The sequence below is a fragment of the Ammospiza nelsoni genome, chromosome 5, assembly GCF_027579445.1.
Source record: "Ammospiza nelsoni isolate bAmmNel1 chromosome 5, bAmmNel1.pri, whole genome shotgun sequence".
NCBI classification, from domain to species: domain Eukaryota; kingdom Metazoa; phylum Chordata; class Aves; order Passeriformes; family Passerellidae; genus Ammospiza; species Ammospiza nelsoni.
The window spans coordinates 48,936,296-48,959,077 of NC_080637.1; the positions used below are offsets into that span (position 1 = coordinate 48,936,296).

Here is a 22,782-nt window from a genome sequence, read left to right on the forward strand (position 1 = left end):
ACTGTTATTCCTGGTGCAATGCCCTAATTAAAAGGGAGCCTAGAATTCTTTAGGTTCACATAGTAACTGAGGTCCATCTGTGCACACAATAAGCTTACTGAATGCCACCTACAGAGCAGCAGTGCTCACACATGCATCCATCTAGCTGTGATGGAAATAACTGTTTGCAGAAACCCCCCAGCTGTTTGTATAGGTGGAAATTTGGGTGAAACAAGTGAGCAGCTTCCACACAGGCTGTTCTGGGTAGTGCCAGGGCAAGGGGAAGAAGTCCAGCTACTCCAGGTGATGGTTTTGCTCAGCTCCTTTTGGACAGGGTCAGGGCTCCTAGGAGTAAGTGAAGTGGTAGTGATGTGGTTTTGCGTGCTGTTCTCATGAGAGACTCCTCAACATCCATCTCCTGCTGTAAGTTGTGCTTTAGGACATTAAGTGTGCAGTGCTGGGAAATCAGATACAGCAGGTGTTCTTTTCAAGTTTGTCATCACTGCAATAGTGGCAGTGTTGCCCTAGACAGGAATGTAGGGGGGAGGGTGGTCATAATCACAAGGGTAGCCTGCAGTAGGTTAATGTCAAGAGCTGAACAGCCCAGGACAGCTGTGAGGGCTCTTTTTTTTTACTACACTGACTTACTGTTCAATTTGGGGTTTTTTTCCATATAGCAGTGATTTAGAAGTTCTTTCCCACCCTCCCAAAAACAATGAGGGGGATTAGGATGATGAATACAATAACACATGACAGAAGAGATGGTCACATTCTTTATTTTCATTTTAAGTCTTTAGCCATCAGTAAAGTGAATGGGCAGAAAACAACCAACTGAGCAGACAAACCCACCTTTGCTGGTTATTTCCAAATATAAATAACTGTGTGAGAACTGAAATTGAGCCAAAATAGAAAAAGGAAGCTGGGGAATTTAAAAGACAAAAGTAAGCCTAGCTGCACTCCCTTTTCATAGTGTCAGTGAAGAGGAAGTACCATAACAAAAAGGAAGCTATGGTTACATTTGATCAGACATTTATTCCAACAGTAGGCATGGAATTGCACTTTCATGAAAATGCCAAAGCTGAATCGAGTCCAGTGCACTGGGGCATTGTGCGCACTTAGCTTCATTTCTGCTGCAGCTCCTTCATTCTGTTCAGGGCACTGCCAGCCTGAAACCACTCGATCTGCGACTCATTGAAGGTGTGGTTCAGCATGATTGTTTCTTGGCTCCCATTGGGATGCTTGATGATGCATTTCAGAGGCTAAAGGAAGAAGACAGTTTTATTTTCCCTTCTCTTTCAAGGGAGAAGATTATCTGAAGCTTCTCGCAGGAAAATTTCTACATGGTTTTAAAGGGCTGAAAAGGGAAAATTCCAGCCTCAGGGTGGATCTTAAAAGGTTGTAGTTCCTTCTAGGGAACACTTGTGCTTAAGTCAACAGGTCCAGGAATTCAGAGTACTGTACAAAGGTTTCTCTTAACTGTTCAGAACACCACTGGTTCTGACCCGCCCTGTGTGTCCCAGCCACTGTGTCTCACCAGGCTGGCAGGCTGCACTGCTCATCAGTGCCAGTGCTGCCTCACGAGCACACAGCTCACCACTGATCCCCATCAGTGGCATGTCCCTGCCCCCAAGTGCATGACAAGACACCCAGACAGTTACCTTTCCAGGTGCAAAGTCTTTCAACCCCACAATGCTCAGCTTATCCACAGGATGAATCTTGTTATAGTCTGCTGGATCAGCAAAAGTGAGAGGCAGTAGACCTTGCTTCTTCAGATTGGTTTCTGTGGAGAACAAACCACCAACCACACTTGTAACATCCCATTCCAGGGAAGCATGATTACCTTCTGCCTGCTCACACTACTATTCCAACAACGATTAGATTACTATCTTTGTAGCAAAATCAGCATATCCGTTGTTTGTGGCATATCCAACCAGGTATGTAACAGGAGTCCTGACAGGAGGGACCTTGCCATCTGTCAGCAGGGAGGGTTCATGCCTGGAGGTGTTGAGCCCTGGACAAGGTATAAACACCACTTCCACTCAAACTGAACACATCCTGTTTACAAACACCATAGGGGAAGCCTGACTCACCGTGGATCCTGGCAAAGCTCTTGGTGATGATGACCCTTCCTCCCAAGTGACGTGGCTCCAATGCTGCATGCTCCCGGCTTGATCCCTCACCATAGTTTTCATCCCCAACAACTGCCCATTTGATACCCATTTTCTGTAACAAAAGACACAGATTTACATTTGTGCAGCCACTCGAGTGAGGAATTAGCAATAAACACCCACCCACACATCTAATTTCAGCACTTCACTGACATTGCTATGCTATGACACCTTCTCCCAGAAGACTCCCTTGGGTTCTGAGAAAGGAGAGAAATAAAGGAGTTTAGTGCTTCACAGTAGTTATGCACTGCCATCCTTGCTGACAAGGGCTGAGGAGGATTGCTCTTGGGATCCAGAACAAATACTTTCCTTCCTTTTCCTGCCACCTCTCCTTCCATCATGCTATGCCAGACCAGTGTTGGCACAAGCCATGACCTCTGCTCTGCTTCTGGAAGGGAGATGGAAATTTTTAACTTCTCTCTACTGAAAGAGCCAATCGAAACAACTGCCAAGTTGTCCAGAGGGTAAAAGGACATTTCTTGAGATTTGAAGCCTAATGTTAAAGAATAAATGGGATAAGACTATAATTTATTTAAACATTAGACTGGTCAGAGGTGAAGCATTCCAGAAGGCAAGATTTAGTTAGTCTGATGACACCCATGCCTTGTAAGGTGTGCAAAGCCTAAAGGTGTTCTTCCTCTTTTGTATATGATCTCTGGTCCCCTCTGAGTCACGAGATCTTCCTCCCTCTTGCCCATAGCAGGTAGGGACAGAATCTCCTACAGGAACTGCAATCATTAAAGAAAGCACCAAGAAAATGCCTCAATGCTGAATGAATTCACAGCTGCTGTTACTTGAGAGCAGGAGGGTGAGATCCTTCTATTTGGCACAGACTGCCCAAAGTGTAAACATCCTCTTAAAATAGACGTGTCAGGGGAAGGTCTCACCTTGTAGTACCGGGCTGTGTCTGGGACTGGGCCAAACTCCTGGGTTAACGCATTGCGCACAGAGTTGGCTTTGCCGTTCTCGATGTTGATGGCGCCAATGAGCAGGTTGTTGGAGATGTTGTCCAGATGGCCACGGAATTTGAGCCACGGTCCGGCCGCAGAAATGTGATCAGTGGTGCATTTCCCTTTGACCTAAAGCGTAGCAGAAGAGAAGAATGTCTCAGGAAGGACTAATGTACTTGACCCTTCCTCAACTCTTGTAACTGTGAAGCATTCACTGGGAGGAGTGGTTGATACTCCAGAGGGCTCTGCAGCCCTTCAGAAAGATCTCAACAGGTTAGAGAGGTGGGCAGAGAACTGTCTGAAGTTCAGCAAGGGCCAGTTCAGGGTCCTGCACCTGAGAAAGAGTAATTCCATGCACAAGCTGCTGGGAAGCAGCTCTGCAGAGAAAGACCTGGGGGTCCTGGTGGACAACAAGCAGTCCATGAGCCAGCAGTGTGCCCATGTGGCCAATGGCATTCTGGGGTGAATTAGGAAGAGCATTGCCAGCAGGTCAAGGCAAGTGATCCTGTCCCTCTAGTTAGCCCTCTGGAGTGCTGTGTTCATTTCTGGGCTCCCCAGTACAAGAGAGACATGGAGCCCCTAGAGCAGGTACAGGGGAGGGCAACAAAGGTGATTAAGGGACTGAATCATCTCCTGTTCAGAGACAAATGAGAGGGGACCTTTCATTTACAATATCTGTAAGTATCTGAAAGGAAGGAGTCAAGAGTGTGGAGACTGCTCAGTGGTGTCAAGCAATAGGACAAGAAGCAATGGAGCAGAAACTGAGGCACAGGAAGTTCCACCTGAACATGAGGAAGAACTTCTTGACTTTGCAGTGACCACATTGGAACAGATTGCTCAGAAAGGCTGTGGAGTCTCCCTTACTAGAGATATTCAAGAACCATCTGGACACAATCCTGTGCCATATGCTCTGGGATGACCCTGCTTGAGCAGGGAGGTTGGACCAGATGACCCACTGTGGTCCCTTTCAAAAGAGATATGATGTGATCATCATATCTCTTTTTAAAGGCATAAACCCCAGAAAAGCACATCAGTTACAGAAACAAGGCACTCTAAAGCAGAACAATTTGGTCACTCTGCATGCATTGGGTAAGAACATCCCTTTTCCAAAGGGTAAATTGCAAAAATTAGCTTAGCCATGACATCTCCTGCTGTGTTCTCACTTCCCTCAGCAGTAGGTTGTTCAGGTAAAAAAAGCAATTAAGCCCTTCCTGCTACAGCCCAGCCTCCCTGCTGGGGAGCTTCAACAAGATGCCAAGTGTTACCCTCTAAGTTTCCAAACTGCACACAAGCCTTCTCAGCTTGTGAGAACAGAATTCCCAACCAGAGATAATGGCCTTCCAACTGCTAAGTTCTAAAGTGCTTATAAAGGAATTGCCTGTGTCAAAAACTTTTGCACAGCAGTATGGCCCTTGGGAGTACATCCAGCTCTGTCACTGAGAATCAGGAATGTTCCCAAAGGTCACTTCATAAGGGATTGCATTTCAGAACCTCTCACCATATCAACTGAAGTTTCCATCTGTTAACTCACCTCAGGCAGTGAGGAGAAACCCATGTCTCCATTGAAACATCAAATTGCAATGTTTAACAAGTGTGAAGTAATTTCTCTTTCTATAAAGTGGGAAGAGAACATGCATACTGATGGATGAGAAGTTCCCAATGACCTCATTTCAGACAAAATACATCTTAGAATGTGATTAGTATTAGAGATGCTAATTAAAGAACCCATCCACCTTTTTGTTGTAGGTTGTAACTGGGACAAATTCTGCAGACTGCATGGTTTGGACAGGATCATATTACATGCTATAACAAGCCTGCTTTTGCATGGTATTAGCAAACCACTAGCCCAAAGGAGAAGAGTCACTGAGTTATAACAGAAAGAAATATCAGAAAGAAACACCTGGAAGAAAGGAAGAGGCCTTGCTTCCCTTTCTGTAACAACATAGTTGTAGGAGAGGGAATCAGGTATCTCAAAGGCACATCCAAAGCTTATAGCAGTTGCTGTTTAAGCAGACCTGTCATGGCTGATGCTCCCCCACTTTGTTCCTGACCTTGATGAGGATCAGCATGTCTTCTAGATCCTTGCCATCCCACTTATCAAAGGGCTCAAGGAGCTGGAGCCGCTGGCTGGTGGGGCTCACATCCACGCGCTGCCCACTGCCATCCTTGGGAGGGTACTGGTAGGTGTCCTGGCCTGGGTCAAACTCCTTCCAAAGGAAAAAGGAAAATCATCAGCCTCAGCCATCCCACGCAGCATGTGAAGAACAAGCCAATACAGCCAACTGCACCCACTCTGGCTCTACCATCATGTGTCAAGAAAAAGGTCACTGCCTGTAAGTTTCCTCAGTATAAATAAAACACTGCTAGTGTCAGGTCTTCCCTCCCTCTGTCCCCAGACAGAGCAGTTACCAGTTTGGGCAGCTCATCTGCATCAGGTGCCTCTAGTTTAAACTTCTTCCCATCTGCTCCTGTCAGGTAATCTGTCTCAGGGTTAAATTTTAGAGTGCCAGCAATGGACAGGGCTGTGACAATCTGAAAGGAAAAAAAAAAAAAGGCAAATTTAAAGGCATATTCTACCTCCCATCACTTCACCTGGAAGTCCTATATCTAAGTCTCAAAGCCACCAGCCAAAAGCTACTAAATAAGGCACACTGGGCCTCTTCTGCAGGTGCCCTGAACTATTCCACAGCCCCCCCTCTGGCTGTTTCTTACCTCTGGAGAAGTCACAAATGCGTGAGTCTCTGGATTGGCATCATTGCGACCCGTGAAATTCCGGTTGTAGGATGTAACTATTGTATTTTTCTCTCCTTTCTTGATGTCCTTCCTGTGAAAGAAGCAAACATTCTCATCAGATCCAAATGGAATATTGCTTCTAGATGTCTCACTGCTAGAATCCCCCAGCTTGGTTTAGGAAGCAATCACTATCTTAGAAACAGGAGCTGGTGCCTGTACATGTTGTCTCCCCCTAAGCACAGACCCAAAATGAATGAATGCAAACCCAAGTCAAACACTGATTCTTGCAGTAGTTTTCACAGCCCACATTGTTCACTGTTGAACAATAATCAACTAAGCACATTGTCTTTGGATATCCCATGGTCAGCCGTGATAAAGCAACATAAAAATGTGCCTCCCATCCCTTCTATTGGGAATTATTCTCCCTACCACTCCAATGACTGAAGCTGGACCAATTTACTTTTCCTATTTTAAAAGGCCCACACAAACTTCAGTCCACCCCCTCATAGACAACAAATCTTTTTCCCCATTCTTTGCCTTCTACAAAAAGCCTCCAGAATGTGTGTCCATTTTGCAGCTTTATTCCCCTAAAGGCTCAATATAAATCTATAGTCCTTCTTTTTGCCTCCTCCAGTACATACCAGACAGCTATGGCTAGCTGGTTTTTAAACATTTAATTACCAGTGTGTTGTATTTACAATCAAATCAGGCTTCACAGAGCATTCTGGAAGCTAAAAGACACAGAGCTGGAGTGAGGTCCATTTGTCATTTTACCTGTCCCACTGGCCGATGCATGGCCCACAAGCATTAGCAAGAACCAGCCCTCCAACTTCTCGAAGGATTTTTGCCTGGGGGCAGAAAACAACTTTGTTACCATAGAATGCCTGGAATGAGTTTCTGGGGTTGCTCTTTTGGGGGAAGAAGACACTAACAGGAAGCACTGAGCCCAAGAAAATTCCCTTCCTTGTTTCAGTTTTGAGCCACTTTTATAAATACATGGGGTTTGACCGCAGTAAGACAGTAAGTTAAGACTGGGGCAGAGCACAGGATGACTTGCCATGATGTTTCCATTCTCCACCTGCTTCAACTGGAGCAACCCAGCTACTTACAGACATCTGACTGAAGTGCAGTGCCTGGTCTGATTAATATTCTAGAGACTTCCTGTCCATGTAAGGACAGAACTGGCAACAGTGCAGGCAAGTATGTGTGCCTGCTCAGTCTACTCAGCAAACAACTCAATGAAGGGGGCAGCTGGTAAGGAAAGGTATGACTTGAAAGGTAGGACTTGGTTAGAAGAGCCATCAAACATTGGCTGGACACATCCATATGTAAAGACTTGGTCCTCAGACTAGACAGCATCTAAAATTTACTAAATAGTAAAGCTAATTGAAACAACATTTTATGCACAGAAAGTAGGTAACAGTTCCTCAACAGACACATTCCTTTTAAAGCCAGTATGAATTTTGCCATAAATTTGGTCTAAATTGGGAACCACCTTCCAACAAAAGAGCAGGCTCTCTTTATATGTTGGGATAAAAGTAGATTGCAGCCTTTTGTCAGCCATGGCCATCTATCCTAGGAGCATGAGGTATCCCTTGCTATACTTTTCTCTCCTCAGGGCCCCAGTTTCTGACAACTGCCTCAGCCTTGTTCAGTTCTAATCCTGTTTTTACATGCCCAGGTAGTAAAGATATCAGGTCAAAACACTGTCAATATGATGGCAGAACCCACAGGCACAGTAGCACAAGACCAGCGACATCAGTAATTGCACCTCCAGCAACAAGTGAAGACAAAGTTCAGGAGGTTTCCATTAGTTAACTTGGCCCCCTGAGTACTGTCCTGAAGAATTTAACCCTTTCTGTTTGGAAGAGCAAAGAGCAGCCATACTCACATAACCGTCCCTTTCAATGGTGGCACGGATCTGCTCTGAGCCTGGTGTGATGGTGAACTTGGATTTGCACTTCAATCCATGTGCAAGCGCCTGTTTTGCCACCGCTGCAGAGCGTCCCATGTCCTCATAGCTGGAGTTGGTGCAGCTGCCAATCAAGCCTGTGGTGTTTGACAGAAACAGGGGGTGGTTACTGCAGCCCTGGTACTTGGAAGATTCTCCCTGATCCGTCTCCCAGAAGAACAAACAAGGGATAACCACCTTTTCTGTTGATAAGGAAACTGAAAGGGTTTCAGGTACCAACACTGCCAAGCCTCCCAGTGATATAGTGTGGTCACAAGCAGTCCCTTGTCCAGCTCTGGAGGTTGCACAGTCAGAACACACTACTCAGTCACTAGTCTAATCTGACTAGGTTACTGTTTTACAAGACCTGAGTGTCACCTACTTGCACTTTGGTTAAGCAAATAACCAAAGAGAGTTATTGTTCCACAAAGACAGAAAAAGCTTTAAATCAAGATGGCAAGAAATGGAGGAAAAAGAAAACATCTTCAGCATAGAGTGAAGACCACACAAGGACAGGCTGTACCATCCTGACAGCATTCTGGTGCTAAGCAGCAAAATAAAAATTCTCTCAGTTACAGCTACTGTAATTGTATCCTATTTGTAACACTTCCCACCAGGGACATGGCTTTACAATGTATTTCCATTCTTTTCATTCCTTCCTCTGCTCCATGAGCAACAGTTGAGAAGTCAGCCCACAAACTACCATCCCAAAAGCAAGTACATAAATTTACAAGCCTGCTTTTTAGGACAGCAAGCACTAACTTTACTAGGTCCCAAGAGTTCAACAGCCAACTGCTGGGAGTGCTGACAATCATGCTCCAGACAACTCTCTGCAACAGGTAAATCCATACCACAGACTTTTAATAAAAATGATCTTCAATGGGTAACATTCCTGTCAATCCAAACATTCAAGCATTTCAAAAATGGAAGAAACCTGGTGTACCTCTTGAGATTAAAATCCCTCCTACTATCCTGGATCTCATCCTACACACTTGGCCCATGTGGTCACTACTTTTCCCAGAAAATATATATGGCCATGAACAGATGACACTGCACCAAAGTCAAAGGACATACACAAGCAGTGAAAAAACCGGATCCCAAGCTATTTGACCAACAGCTTATCCCAAGACAACAATGTTTATGCCACAAGTACAAAGGCAGAGGAAAGAGCAAATGCTACCCACCAACTCTGATATCAACAGGCCAGCCCTCCTTTTCTGCCACAGCACCAATATCTGACACAGGGTGCGCCAGGTCTGGTGTGAAAGGTCCATTGATATGCGGTTTCAGCTTTAAGAAACAGTGACAAAGTCAGAAATCACAGCAGCAAAGAATAACCCCAAAACACAGCAGCAAATCAATTCCTTTCACAGCTCTATCTGGTAGTTGTTCAACTAAGATTCTCCTACATGAAAACTGGAGCACAAGCTGTAGGTAAAGCAGACCTGAATGTATTTTACACGTTCTAGTACAGCACCAGGGGTGTTGCATCAAACTCCCAGCTTGGTCTTCAGTCACACAAAGCAGTCACATCACAGCATTCAAAATGGAAAGAAGAAATGAAGTCTTACCTCACTGAGGTTGATTTCTATCACCTGGTCATAGTGACAACCAGAATCTGGTACCAAGTGTTGCTTGAATTCGTCTGCTAGTGCAGCTATATCTGGAATAAGAAAGAAAGAAGATCTGAAAAGTGCAGCAAATATGAGGGAGAAAAAGAAGTCTAGAAAACTAAACACAGGGGGGTCAACTGTGTAATTCCCCATCTACAGACTCCCTGCTTGTAGCAGATGAACTACAGGACCACACAAGGTCAAAAATCTCATCAGACAACACTGTAGGAGAATACTGCTCCCAGAATACACCTTCACATGAAACCCATACTTCTACCCACTTCAACTCCTAAATCCTCTTACCAGCTCTCCCAGTCTTCCCCAAGTATTTTTTCATGCGTTCATTGTAAGGGAAGACCGACGTGGTAGCTCCAATTTCAGCCCCCATATTGCAGATTGTTGCCATTCCTAGAGAAGTGGGAGAAGAGACCATGGGGTCAAATGAGAAAGTCCAAGGCCACTCAATTCTCCAAAAGTCAGTATATGCAAAAGACAGCAAAGCTAGAAGAAATCAGGGCATCAGCCACAGAAACCTAAAGCCAAAGCTGAGAGGACACTGACAATATAATGGCTGGGTCAGCCCCCTATGTTTCTGATCAATACAGTGCATGTGACCAGACTCTTGTGGAAGGAATGAGCCAAAAATTACACTGATACATGCAGATACTGATATAACAAGGAACTCCTGTTTGCACCGAGCATCAAATAATTTACAGCAGTGAGCAGTGTCTCTGCTACCTTCAATGAGTGTCCTGTCCCTCCCTACCATCTCATTTGTTTTCACTGGAGGAGCCAGACATGTGTGAGAAATTTAATGGGCTGAATAAAATGCTTCCAGTGACAGAACATGGTACATCCCTTTCAAGCACACAGCAATGAAGCTGTAGAAGCTCCTGTTTTACATTTAACAAGCTAGAAGCAGATATAAAATTCCTCTGATTTCACAGAAGAAAAATCCCAAATTGCTTTCAGTTTGTAAACCAAGTATTCGAAGTTGTAGCCAAGTCATGCAAATTGATGGAAGTCCAGCTTGAAGGCTGTACATCAAGCTGAAGGAAGGAATTTCTTGTAATTTAGTCCTAACTAGCATATTACAGAGAACTACAATTTTTGCTAGTTCAAATTCAGCACCCAAGATCCACAATTAGCTAGTATAAACTGTGTGATAAAAACTGCCTTCTGGTCTCAGAACCTCTGCTCTTTGTTTAGTAGCTGTCACACATATATTCCCATTAACCTGGTTCTTTTTTCTATTCACAGCCTATTTTAGGCTGAAATTAATACATCATTCCTTTATTGCTGACATCTCCACCCTCTTAAGTTTACACTGGAATACATTCACCCTTATTCTTATCCGCACACACCATCTTACAGGATTCTTCACAATTAACCATTCCATGTTCTCAAAATCACAAGAAGATTTACTGGAGAGAGGTCACTGAGAGGGAGTGCTATCTTGTTACACCACTCTTCCAGTTTGCCATGTACAAACTGCTGGGCCAGGCTAAGGGAAAACATTTGGTACTTCTTGTTTGGTTCCCTTCCCAGCCTCCACAGATAACTCAACACCCAGCTCCACCAATAATCCACTCAGATAAGACATCTGTGTTGACTTACCTGTGCAGGAGATTGAATCCACACCCGGCCCATGGTATTCAATGATGGCGCCTGTTCCACCCTTGACAGTGAGGATGCCAGCCACTTTCAGGATCACATCTTTAGGAGAAGTCCAGCCTGAGAGCTTGCCAGTCAGCTTTACACCAATAACCTGAGCAACACCAATGAGGGGAAAAAAAATACTGGCATCACTTCCTGTCAGAAAGGTAACAGTATATAGTTCTGCTGTGGGGTATATTCCTGTCACACTTATATACACAGTGCTTGAAAATCAATGCTCCTTACACATCATGCATCTCAGCCTTGGCATCAAAGTTTCATATTCCTTCTGCTCCTACCTTTGGGCATTTGAGCTCCCAAGGGATTCCTGCCATGACATCCACAGCATCAGCTCCACCCACACCAATGCAGATTCCACCCAGGCCACCTCCGTTGGGGGTGTGCGAGTCTGTGCCGATGAGCAGAACCCCGGGGTAGGAGTAGTTCTCCAGAATGATCTGAAAATAAAAATGGATTGTTTGCTTGCTTGCTTGTGGGAAAGAAGGGGGAAGACAGCAGAAAGAAAACAAAAACAAGAGTTTAGATCAGTTTGTATTTGCAGATTTCAATAGCAAGAAAATAACTGCATTTGGGCTGGATTGGAAATTTTGATCTCTTTTGTTTCAAACTCCTTGTGGAAGACGTAATGACAAAACAAGGTACCAAGTCTCAGCCCCAGGATCCTTGCTCATTGCAGGATAATAAAAAAATTAGAAAACAATCTCCTCTTTTTCCTTCCAGTTTAGGCTTTAGCTCAGGTGCCACCTTTGTTAAGCCTCAAGAGTCTGTTCCATAATCTCCATACCCTTGTTAACAGCTGAGCAAGTCAGTTCACTTATCCAATGGACTTATCCTCCCATAGCCTTTGTGCTCCATAGCAGTAGAATACCAACAGGCTCTTCCAATCCATGCTGCCAGCCAAAACTCAATTACATAGAGGAACTTCTCACCAAGACACTGCCCTTCCCTTACTGATGCTACCAGTTCCATGAAAGACTTTTCAACTATCAACAAAACCACAAAATCATTCACAATGAAAAAATGAGATTTCTGTGGTAGCAACACTGTAGAGAACTCAAGCTAATGGAACTTCTCACTGCATATGTGCCACACTAGCACTAGGAACAGCCTTTCTGGGAAGCACAGAACTCACAGAACAGCTTGAACAGAACTAAGGCAGTCCTTTACCAAAAAGACCAAGGCTTTGCTTTCAGAACTTTCAGCTTTATATTCTTGCAGCCATATCAACCTATTTGTGTGAGAAGAGTCGCTCTCAAGGCCTCACTTTGGCACAGTTGTACCTGAAGCTACACAACAGGACCAGTTTCCTCCAGCCAGAGAAAGTCAGCCACAAGAAGACTGGTAACCTCAGCACAGAGCTATGCTGCCACATGACAGATGTTACAAGTGGCTTTGGAACACAAATGACCCGAGGTGTTCCCATAACCTTTTGAAGAGTTCATCCATTGCGTCACGTTAAGTAAAGGTAACCTTAGTAACTCATTTTGTAGCTAGGAAAACATAGCAGAGAGCTCTTGACTGCACCTGGTCACAAGTTCCCTGCTGACAGGAGGCTTACCAGACATCCATTCTCCTCTCCCCTCCTTTTGCTTCATGCTGCTCTTCAACTTTTGCTGCCTGAGACTCAGAGGAACAATGAAAAATGACTACTGGACCCTCAAAGCAAACCAACTGCAAGCAAGTTAGGGACATCCTGACAGAGGTGTTTGCTTTAAAAAAACAAAAAGCCTCATCAAGTGGTAAATTATTTCAGGACTGTCATATTCTTTTTTAGATCCAAGTGTAATAACAAGAGAATCTCAGACTTGGAAACTATTTTGCATTTTATTCAAATTCACCTAGCAACTCCTTATGTGTTGCCACTCCTGAGTACTTGAAGTATGCTGCTCTGTTGTGTCCTCATATACTCTTCTGGGTTTTACGGAACTAAATACATACATAATAATCCTAAAAAAAGTATGTTCCCAAGGCTGCTTTCCTTACCACCAAAAGCAATTCACATTAACCCTATGTAGCCAGCTTCATGGCCTCACCTTACAGTCTCAATTGTACTAGGAGGAGCCAGCCCACAAGCAGTTAAGGTATTTCAAGCTTCTGTAATTCACATGGCATGCTGTTGGCACTACCTAATGATACATCAGGTTACAGTTTGACCAAAATAACCTTTAAAAAAAACTCCACTGTGGTCAAGATAACTGAGACAGCAAGTAAGAAACCTCACCTGCCTCGAGCAAAGCAAGTTGTTTCCCTAACCCAGTGAAATTCTCTAAAGATTTGCACTTGAGCTCTCTCTCCACCCTAAGGTGAAAGACCCACTCATGTTCAAAGACTGCAAACACACACACACTTTACCTGGTGAATGATTCCTGACCCAGGTTTCCAGAATCCCACTCCATACTTGGCACCAGCCGTTGACAGAAAGTTGTACACCTCCTGGTTTATGTCCTATTCACATAGGGAAGCACAGAGCATTAGTACCCCATTTTGTTCTTCCATACAGCAAAAGTTTGTTCAAACACATTCCTTTCTTTTACATGCCTGCCTGTAGTTTGCTTCCCAGTTTTGGAGCAGCTGGAAGGAGTTGCACATAATTTTTAAAATCAACAGGTTACGATTAAGACTGTTTGACAGACAGCTATAACAGACCATTTAATTGCATCCCACTTGTAGCTCTACTAAAAGTTTTTTAGTTTCTAATTCCAAACAGCACAATTTAAGGAAAACCCTGCCAATAAGACATTTAAAAATGCTGTGCTCACTTTCCCTATTCTCAGGGTTTTTTTTTAACCTGTTTCCCTCACTCATTCTAGCCCCTCCTTCCTTCTCTACCGGGTGCTCTTTTTCCTATACAGATGCTTTGGAGACATTTCAAATCCCTTAGATAAATATTCTGGCTTTATTTTTACAGATTAAGAAATGGAACTGGAAGTGTTCACTGCCAGGGGAGTTGGTGAGTGTCATTTGTCATTCTAGCAAGTCCCCTGTTTAAGACTCACACAATGCTGTCCTTCTTGCTGCACTGTCACCATTGTTGGTGGAGGTCACACCATGAAATTGGCTTGTGAGAAAAACCATGGTTGCCAAGGAAGTATGACACTATTATATCCTAACAGTTCTTGGCAGAAGAGTGCTGGAGTAGATAAGATAAGCACTAGAAGTAGAGAATTTCTTAAAGACTGTTCTCATGCAGCTAAGCTTCAGAATAAAGGGAAAGGGGAAACAAGATAATTGAAGAATTGTCTCAGCACACATTTGCTGAAGTTTCCCAAGAGGCTGCAGCAGCTCTTTAAGCCTTGTTTTCCACTGGGAGTTGGGTCACTCCACTCTGTTTGTGCATCCCTCCCCCAGTAAACCCAAACCACCCTCTGGCCTGCCAGCATTCATTGTGTGCCAGCTGGCAGCAGCAGAAGCCAGTCAGAAGAAGGCAGGACCTTTACTTGCTTTGCTCAGAGTGGATGGCAAAGAAGGGACTCAGCTCAATTCAGGGCTGCAGCAAATATAATTGCACTATGGAGAATAAGTGCAGGAATAGGGGAAAGGGGAAAACAGGAGGTGAACAGGAGAAAAGAAATTGTCTGATTTAGTTAAGTCTCAAACTGTTAATTGCACAACTTAGGACTGAGACAAGCAGAGCAAGAACTCCCCAAATCACTCCTGAGTGGTGCAAGTTGCTTTACTGTGGCCCACTGAAGAAAGCCAAAAGCAGATACTTCAACACCACAAGTGCTGTGTGAGGATATGGACTAAAATCTCAAAATGCAGCTGACTCCTGTTTACTGTTGGTAAATTCTGGTATCAACATTCCAGGTGCAATTCCTCCTGGCTCTGACAGTGGACTTTGGCTAAGCCACTTGGAGTAACAAGATTTCCTTGGCAGATGCATTGTAGTATGTTGGTCAGAGATAAATGTGTCTATAGATTACAGAAGCTCCTTTGGGGAGGAATAAGCAGTAAAACAGTTGAGTAGAAAATTTTAAAATGGCACTGTATCAGCACTTTGAACTTCCCACATAGCAACACTTTGAAATTCCCACATAAAACCCAACATCCTACATACTTTTACACACTTTTATACTATACTCATGAGCCATGAAAGCTGCACATGATTCAGTTATTGCTCTTCAGATAATCAGTAGCAAATGGTTTGGGAAAGTAACTACTTGCCTCCCCCTCACAGCGGAGGACCAGTGCAATGCAGGCATATGTGCATTAGGTTTTTCATACTGCCATACTGCAACATAGAGTAATCTGACTTCCTTTTTTTCCCTTGGAAATCATTTTTTCTCTTCTTTAGCTGAAATATCTTCTCTAGAACACACATGATCTAGGCTTCCATCACTAACAACTTAAGACTAGCTCTTCCCACATTCATGGTCCTTTAAACCATGTAATGGATGAATCTGAGATTAAAAACTCCCAAAAATCCATTTAGTCTGTTTCTTCATTGCATCTGACCTACAGAGCTGACCACCACAGGCACTCTGTTACCATATCTGATTCCTGGCTGTCCTTACGGGAAAAAAATTTAAAATAAGCTCATCCTTCAACTGGAAGGACATTTTCAAACAGACAGAAGTTACGCCTCTGCAATAGTGACCTTGGCTCTCTGAAGATCCTTTTCACCGCCTGCCTGGGCCTCGATGAGGTGATCACAGTGGATGGTGGAAGGCACAGCCACCTTTGGCAGCCCGCTGCTGATGAACTGGAGCATTGCCATCTGAGCTGTGGCGTCCTGCATGGCCACGCGGTCGGGCCGTAAGCGCAGATAGGTCTTGCCGCGCTCGATCTCCTGCTTTGCTGGGTCATCCAGGTGTCCATACACAATCTTCTCAGACAAGGTCAGGGGGCGGTCAAGCCTGGGGAGAATAATTTTAGTATCTGCATCTTGTGTACTTCAACATTTGCCATTTTAAGTATGTAACAGAATGCTTCCCTCTATTGCTCAGACTGTTAAGACCTATTAGCACAGAGAAACCTCCATGATCTTCTTACAGCACTAAAATATCAACTGGCACATGGTTAAACAAGGGTTCAGTTCATAAAGTTCAAAAACATATAAATTGATGTCATTTTATGCTTTCTTTTCTAATCTTCCTATACTGTAAAAGAAACACTGACTGCTCACTTCAAGACAGCAAATGTAGAGGTGAGACAGAGGTCAGACTCAATTCACAAATATCAGATCCCACAGCAAATACAACTAAGTGGAGCTTCATGACCTCAGACCTTTCATTCTGCAACTGTATCAGCTGAGAAATCTATTTATGTATGTAGCAAGATCTTCTGAGAAGTAACTAAATCAACACAACAACTTGAAATGAGAACTACCACATTTAACAAAGGACACAAAGACTGAAGGACAAGTCATACAAACCATTGCCACAGTAAGTGGAGCAGGAATGACAAATTAGCAGGCACACAAGTCTCTATCAGCAGATTAAGGTCACTATGTTTACATAGGCTATTAATTCCTAGCCCTTTGTTCCATGCCTAACACCTAGAGCAGAACACAGCACAAAGAAGCATTCGCCTGTAACAACCCTGACCCACGCGCTGCTGCCCCAGAAAGAAGCAAAGGGCCAATGTAAAGACTCCTCAACGAGGGTATTAAACAAAGAGGATGGAGCCCTTTCTAGCACCTCCTCTGCACTGGCCTGCTTCTCTGCACGTTGCAGTGCTTCATCACATCCTTCAACCCTTCCCACAGTGCCCCACCACTATAAGGAGACACTACAACTCATGCTTCACTATATTTACAACTGCCACAGTTCAGTGCTACTTTTCCTGGTAAACATTCCTTGTGCCAGGGCCCCACAACAATTTTTTCTTCCTCTCCTGTCACTGCAGAGCTGAATTCAATACCCTGACCCCTCCCTTCTTCCCTTCTCCACTCTTACCTCTTACGGACAATGTTGATGTTCTTCTCCAGTTTTTCATAGTTGATGTATTCATTAGGTTCAAAGTGGCTCATGGCCACCTTGGCCCGCTGGCACAGGACAGGAGCAACATGGTAGCGTCGTACCCCACTGTTCAAGGCATGCTAAAAAAAGGAGAGTGTTAAAACTGGAGCCCTGCAGAGTGAATTTCTGTAACATAGCAATTAAAAATGTTTTTCAGTTTTTGTTACTGGGATTTTACAGACTGAGGAACACAAAGGCACCCAAATATATTTCATCATACAATATTCCATATTATCTTAAACAGTCCAAGTACCCAGAGACGCTAAAGTACCCAGAACAGGTAGCATTTACTAAATTATTCCACCTTTTTCTTTGTTGCACCAGAAGCCTTAGGCTTTCAAATGAAAAATCTGCTTTCAGGCAATGATGAGCCAATTCTCAAGAAAGCACCAGTCTGCCATGCTCCTGACACATGAGGGTCATGGTGAAGAACCAATGCTGTTTCTAAAGCAAACTATCTCTAGGTTTGTATTTGCTTCCTGGCATTGAGTTGACATTGAAATTGACATTAGCAGGAGATACAGCACCAGTCAGCCTGGACACGCCCCTGTTCCACCATCACATACTAAGTTTCCTGGGCAGGATCCCCCCATACTGCTGCAAAATGTATTAAATATCTACAAGGAGACTTTGGTGTACAGGCCTGGTCTAGAATGTAACACAGAGCAGGAGAAGCAAGATGTGGAAAAAACTCACCAGCTCCACCAGCCTGGCTGGTGCTTTTTTCTCACTCTCACAAAGGCACCCTCACCTTTTGCCTCTGAAAAACTTTGCACTTACCCTACAGGTGAGTTAGCTGCATGACAGGTGAACTATACTGTGAGTTGAATGCATCAGCAGAAAGTGCCAGGGAAAAAAAAAAAAAACAAATTTACTTGGCAGCCTCCACAGTGAGACAGTTTCCTGGAACACAGGAGAAGGGCAGGCTATGGCGAGGCACCTTTACAGCACCTGACCTGAAAGAGACGGGTCAGTGCCCAGGGCTAAAAGCTCTCACGCAGCTTTGAAAACTGAGTCAGACAGCAGCCTCCAGAAAAACTTCCAAGGATTTGGCACACACATTTCTTACATGCTTTCAAAGTCTCACTCATCAGCATCAGAAGTTTGGAAACAGACTGAAGAAAAAGAGTTCAGAACTCTTCCTCCTCCAGCATTATACCTTAATCTCAATCCTGCTTTTTCTATTCATCTGCTATTTCAGGGTTATGAAGTTTTGATAAGTACAGGTTAATAAATGTAGCAGTGTTACACTAAACACCCCTTTTGCATGTGTGATTGTAAATATTCCTTGTTCAGAACACAATCATTGTACCTACCACTGGGGTTATTTTTACCACTGTCAAAAAAAGCCTAGTTAATTCTTTAAACCTGTTCAAACATTTTAATGTTTCCCTGTGAATATTGTTTCCAACTTTCTTGTTACCAGCATTGAAAAGACTGCCTGAAATAATCACAATCAAAGAGACATCACCAATTTTTATCAAAATCTCTTGTTTTATTGTCCTTTTGATAACACTTTTTAGTATCTTTTGCAACAAAAATTTGGGGAAAGCTAGGCAAGATCACACTAGCAAGAAGGGTGCAGTTTGCATTTTCACCAAGCTATCCTCAGCCATTATAAAGAGAGCTTTTGGTAGAAGCAGGAAAGACTTACAGCAGCTGTACACCACCATTCTGAAAGAGTATCTGAGAGAAGTGAGCCTGGTGGTACAAAGAGGGCACTGCTCCTCCATGAGTGCATGGGAAGCCCAGTCATCAAATTTCACTGTGCTGCACTTTAATCCTAGAACTTCCAGAACTTATCACAGGTGTCAGACTTAGACCTTTCCTTCTTCCACCAGCAAAAAACAAAACAAAAAACCCCTAGAACAACCACCCACACCAATACGAACACCACCCAGCTTCTCATTGTTTAACATACAAACTAGGCAAAGCTGCTCTTTACCTAGTAGCCACATAACTTTTATGTTTGCTTTGTTCTAGCCTTTTTTTTTTACCTCACAAGATATTCAGTCTTGTGAAAGTCTCCAACTGCTGGAGTGGCTGGAAAAAAAAACCACTGAGCTATTTAATCACTGTTCATGGAAAAACAATCTCTTTCCCAGGCCAGGAAATGTATTGTGGTTTAACGCAATAATTTCTTCTTAATTCATCATAGAGAAGAACAGATATGCAAATAAAAATAATAGCACAGGCTTCATAGCATCTTAGCCTTGCCTGGGACCAAAGCTGATTAAAACAGAAATCTGAAGCAGGGCACTCCAAAAAGAGGTACAACAAAACTTTTCAAAACAAACTTCAGGTAAAATCTTTTCTGTTTGAACATACATGTCTATGGGTCTTTTCACTTCATGAAATGGCACAAGGAAATGTAACATTTTTTCTAATACTATGTCAGTGTTCAGCTGGTAATCAAGATCAGCAATACAAAGTAGTTGAATCCTGCTGACCACAGCTTCAGACCATCAAAAGCAGGAAGAGTGTTTAAGGTGAAGGATTCTGTCTGGACTTGGAGAAGTCTGGAAAAGTGAAGGTCAGTTTCTGTAATGGCCAATATGAACCAGGGAAAATAACTGCCTAAACCAATCAGCTTCAGCAGATTAGACAAGCATTTTTCTCTACATAAGAATTTTAAAAGGCACCTATTTAAAAAGTGCCATCTTCATTTTACCAGGATATAAACCTAATCCTGTATTTCTGCTGGGAATTCATTTGACTCAATATGGTTCTGCTCAAGTTGGCACCCAGCAAGTCTAAGGCTCCATCACCACCCACCACCAAGCAACCAGTATAAACTGCCTGGTTCAAAAGTTTGAACTCTCCTCACAAAGAATCTACACTATATCACTCATCACACCTGTCTATTCTCCATGCCTGCCCTTCTCCTACTGCATCCTCAGAAACAGGGTGGGAGAACTGCAAGATGAAGGAAAAGTCACAAGCCTGACAGTTCCCAGTTTGATTCCCTCTCACTCTTCTCTGAGAAGGTACTGGTAATTTGTGGGGGCTTCCATTGTGTTTTTTTAGTTAGCACTGAGAAGTGCCTTGAGCCTAAGAGCCAAGGGAAATAGGAAATCTATAAATTTATAAATTTTCCCTTTTATCCAGGAACTGCTTATTTCCAGGCTGGCCAAACAGCTGCCCAGTGACCTCCTCTCACCTGGCACTGAATCCCTTATTCCAGTTTGCAGTGTCCAGTAAAAGGAATGGCAATAATCATTACAGGGCTCCTAAGCCTACTGGTGTTTCATGAGGTGAAAAGCTTCCCTTAAAGACAGAAGAAAGCAGATCTAATAAATGGGTCACTATTTCTGAAATCTCTGTAAGGAAGCTAACACTGCTCTTTACAAATTTGAAGGTAGCTATCATGCATTTAGCTCACTACAGTGAATGTTCCAGGTGCAAGGGGAGTCTGAATTCAGAAAATAACTTGCATTTTGGCAGCCGGTAAGGCAGAATGAGCCCAGTGAGCAAAAGCTCATGTTCAAAAAAGTAGCAACTGTGTTACATGCACTTCTATCTGGGAAATCTGTCCTAGAAATCCCAGCTGAAACCCAAAATACCATCTTTCCTCGTATTCCCTGATCTAAGAACACTGGCCAAGTTTTCAACATTCACCATGATTCAGCCTAAAGGAAAAAAAAAAAAAAAGGCAGCGTGGTATAATCAAATTGTAAATGCAGGCTCATTTTCTAGACCCACCTCCAAAGAGCAACCACAATTATGGTTCTGAAGATCAGTTTAGCCCTGATGCACAAAACTGCCCACGCATAATTTTGGTACTTACCCACAATGCCTTCAATAAACCTGATATTTCAGGCAGTTTAGAGCTTTACAGTCCTCCCTCTCAGTCAATGTGGCTTGAAAAATGGAATGCTACTAAAGGCATTATTTCAGGTAGGCAGAAAAGAGATCTTGACCCTTTGAGACTATTAGAACTTTAAATAGGACAGTCAGTCCAAATCAGGTTAATTCCAATTTATTTCCCTCAGAGGCAAGCTTTCTCTGCAGCTCCAGCTCCAAAACAGTTCCAGGATGGGAGGCACACAGAACCAACAGCAGCAATGTGTGCCATGCTCAATGCTGGCACTATCACAGTGATTGACAAGATGATGCTCATAGTCATTAATCTCTAGGCTGCTACACAGGGGCAAAAATCCCCTGGCTCCTAAAGACATCACCTAGAGGCATGTGTGATTAGCATCACAGATTTAGTCCTTCACAGGGGGGAAAAAATATGTATCCCTTGCCTGATAATAGACAACAACCTCCTGGAATGCTAAATTCCCCATATCGACTGTGCCAGCACAGCCTTTGTTTTGCATCATACAATATTCATTTTAGCAAATGATTGCTTGTTCTCATGCAGTGTCAGAGCATAAAACAAGAACCAATTCATTACCCTAATAAAAGGTTTGCCTTCATTTTATTAGTAGTCATTTCTGTTCAAAGTACAAACTGAAAACTATCTAATAAGTAAGAACAAGTATGCCAACCTAACTGAAATTGTGCTGTTCTGTAACTTTCATTTAAATTTAAAAGCTACTACACTTTTCTAAAGCATCTGAAGTAGGATAGTAATTACCAAACTGGAATTAAGATTCACAGAATACTTTTAGAATACTAAAAGCCAACCAAATTCTTCAGTTCCCTAAGCAAGGGGAACACATTGGCCAAGGTCACAAGTGGCAAACTGAGAAGTTACACTCCCTGCCTTTATCACAAGGGAGCAAAGGCTTCCTTATCCCTTAGCAGCCCTAAACAGAAAATTGCACCTGGTATTTGCCTTATAGGCCTTAAAAGACATGAAAACTTTATTACTGAGTAGACACTAAACATAACCAAGTCTTAAGGAAGGCAATCTCTGTGACAAGATCATATTACTGGTGAAGGTGAGTTTTAGAGGTCATGACAGACAAGACTACCAGAGTCTTTATCACAGCCCCGGGAAAAAAGGTAATTTTTGTGTCTGACTCGCCTGCTTCTTCAGACGTCCTAGTTCCCCACACAGAGAGACTGGGACCTTTGTCATCCAGAGGCCTCTGTTTGTACTAAAAGGAGAATTTTGGAAGCAAAGCAGCCAAAGGACAGCTCACTCACACAACAAGGAGTCACCTTGTGCTGCCGCATGCCCGTAAGGGGAAGTAATAAAAGACGAGGGAAAGAAAAATGCCTGCCCCGGGGAAAGACCTTTTATTCACCGTTCGGCCCCGCGCCCTGGGGCTCTGTGCCCTGTTAGGCCCGGGGCTCTGACAGCGCCTCCAGCCCACCGCAGCGGGGCCCGGGCACACGGGGGAGGCGGCGGCGCCAGGCCGCGTCCCCGCGTCCCCGCCGCACCGTTCACCTTGCACTCACCTTGACGGCCGGCCGGGCCCGGTAGCGGGAGACGTCCTGCCCTAAGGACCGAGCAGCGGCCACGCCGCCGCCGCCAAAGCCGCGGCCGCCCCACTATCGCCATGGAAACAGGGCGTGGGGCCGCAGCGGGGACACGCTGACCTACACGCGGAGGCGGGGACGGCCCGACCCCGAGGCTGCGGGCGAGCGGCCGCCCTCGCGGCCGCCCAGCGGGCAGCGATCCCGTCCCTGCCGCAATCCCCGCCGCCCGTCCCGCCCGCTGCCCGCCCCGCCCGCCGCCGCCGCTCACCCTCAGCCGAGCCGCCAGCACGCAGTACGGCGCCATTTTGTTCACTGACAAAGATGGAGTCGCGCCGCGATGGCGTCACGCGGCCCCTTTGACATCTGCGGCGCGCG

At 44.2% G+C, this 22,782-nt stretch overlaps 1 protein-coding gene across 1 annotated transcript; it reads right to left on the reverse strand.

Annotated features, from left to right (window-relative positions):
• Positions 1 to 739: 739 nt before the first annotated feature.
• Positions 740 to 22,728, reverse strand: ACO2 (aconitase 2). The gene is made up of 18 exons (XM_059471643.1): positions 22,676 to 22,728; positions 16,969 to 17,111; positions 15,669 to 15,927; positions 13,424 to 13,516; positions 11,350 to 11,508; positions 11,012 to 11,162; positions 9,698 to 9,802; positions 9,353 to 9,444; positions 8,966 to 9,071; positions 7,722 to 7,879; positions 6,605 to 6,678; positions 5,810 to 5,921; positions 5,507 to 5,629; positions 5,149 to 5,304; positions 3,035 to 3,226; positions 2,070 to 2,202; positions 1,638 to 1,759; positions 740 to 1,238 (listed from the first exon to the last, which is right to left on the reverse strand). Exons 1-18 carry the CDS (start codon positions 22,709 to 22,711, stop codon positions 1,101 to 1,103), a joined length of 2,352 nt encoding a protein of 783 aa, XP_059327626.1. The 5' UTR covers positions 22,712 to 22,728; the 3' UTR covers positions 740 to 1,100.
• Positions 22,729 to 22,782: the final 54 nt, after the last annotated feature.

Excerpts from the sequence above, each read along its gene's own strand:
- ACO2 (XM_059471643.1), bottom strand. The coding sequence starts at position 22,711 with ATGGCGCCGTACTGCGTGCTGGCGGCTCGGCTGAGG. Across the intron at positions 3,227-5,148 it reads ACATGCTGATCCTCATCAAG|GTCAAAGGGAAATGCACCAC; the intron begins GTCAGGAACAAA and ends GCTACGCTTTAG. Across the intron at positions 2,203-3,034 it reads ACACAGCCCGGTACTACAAG|AAAATGGGTATCAAATGGGC; the intron begins GTGAGACCTTCC and ends CTTTTGTTACAG.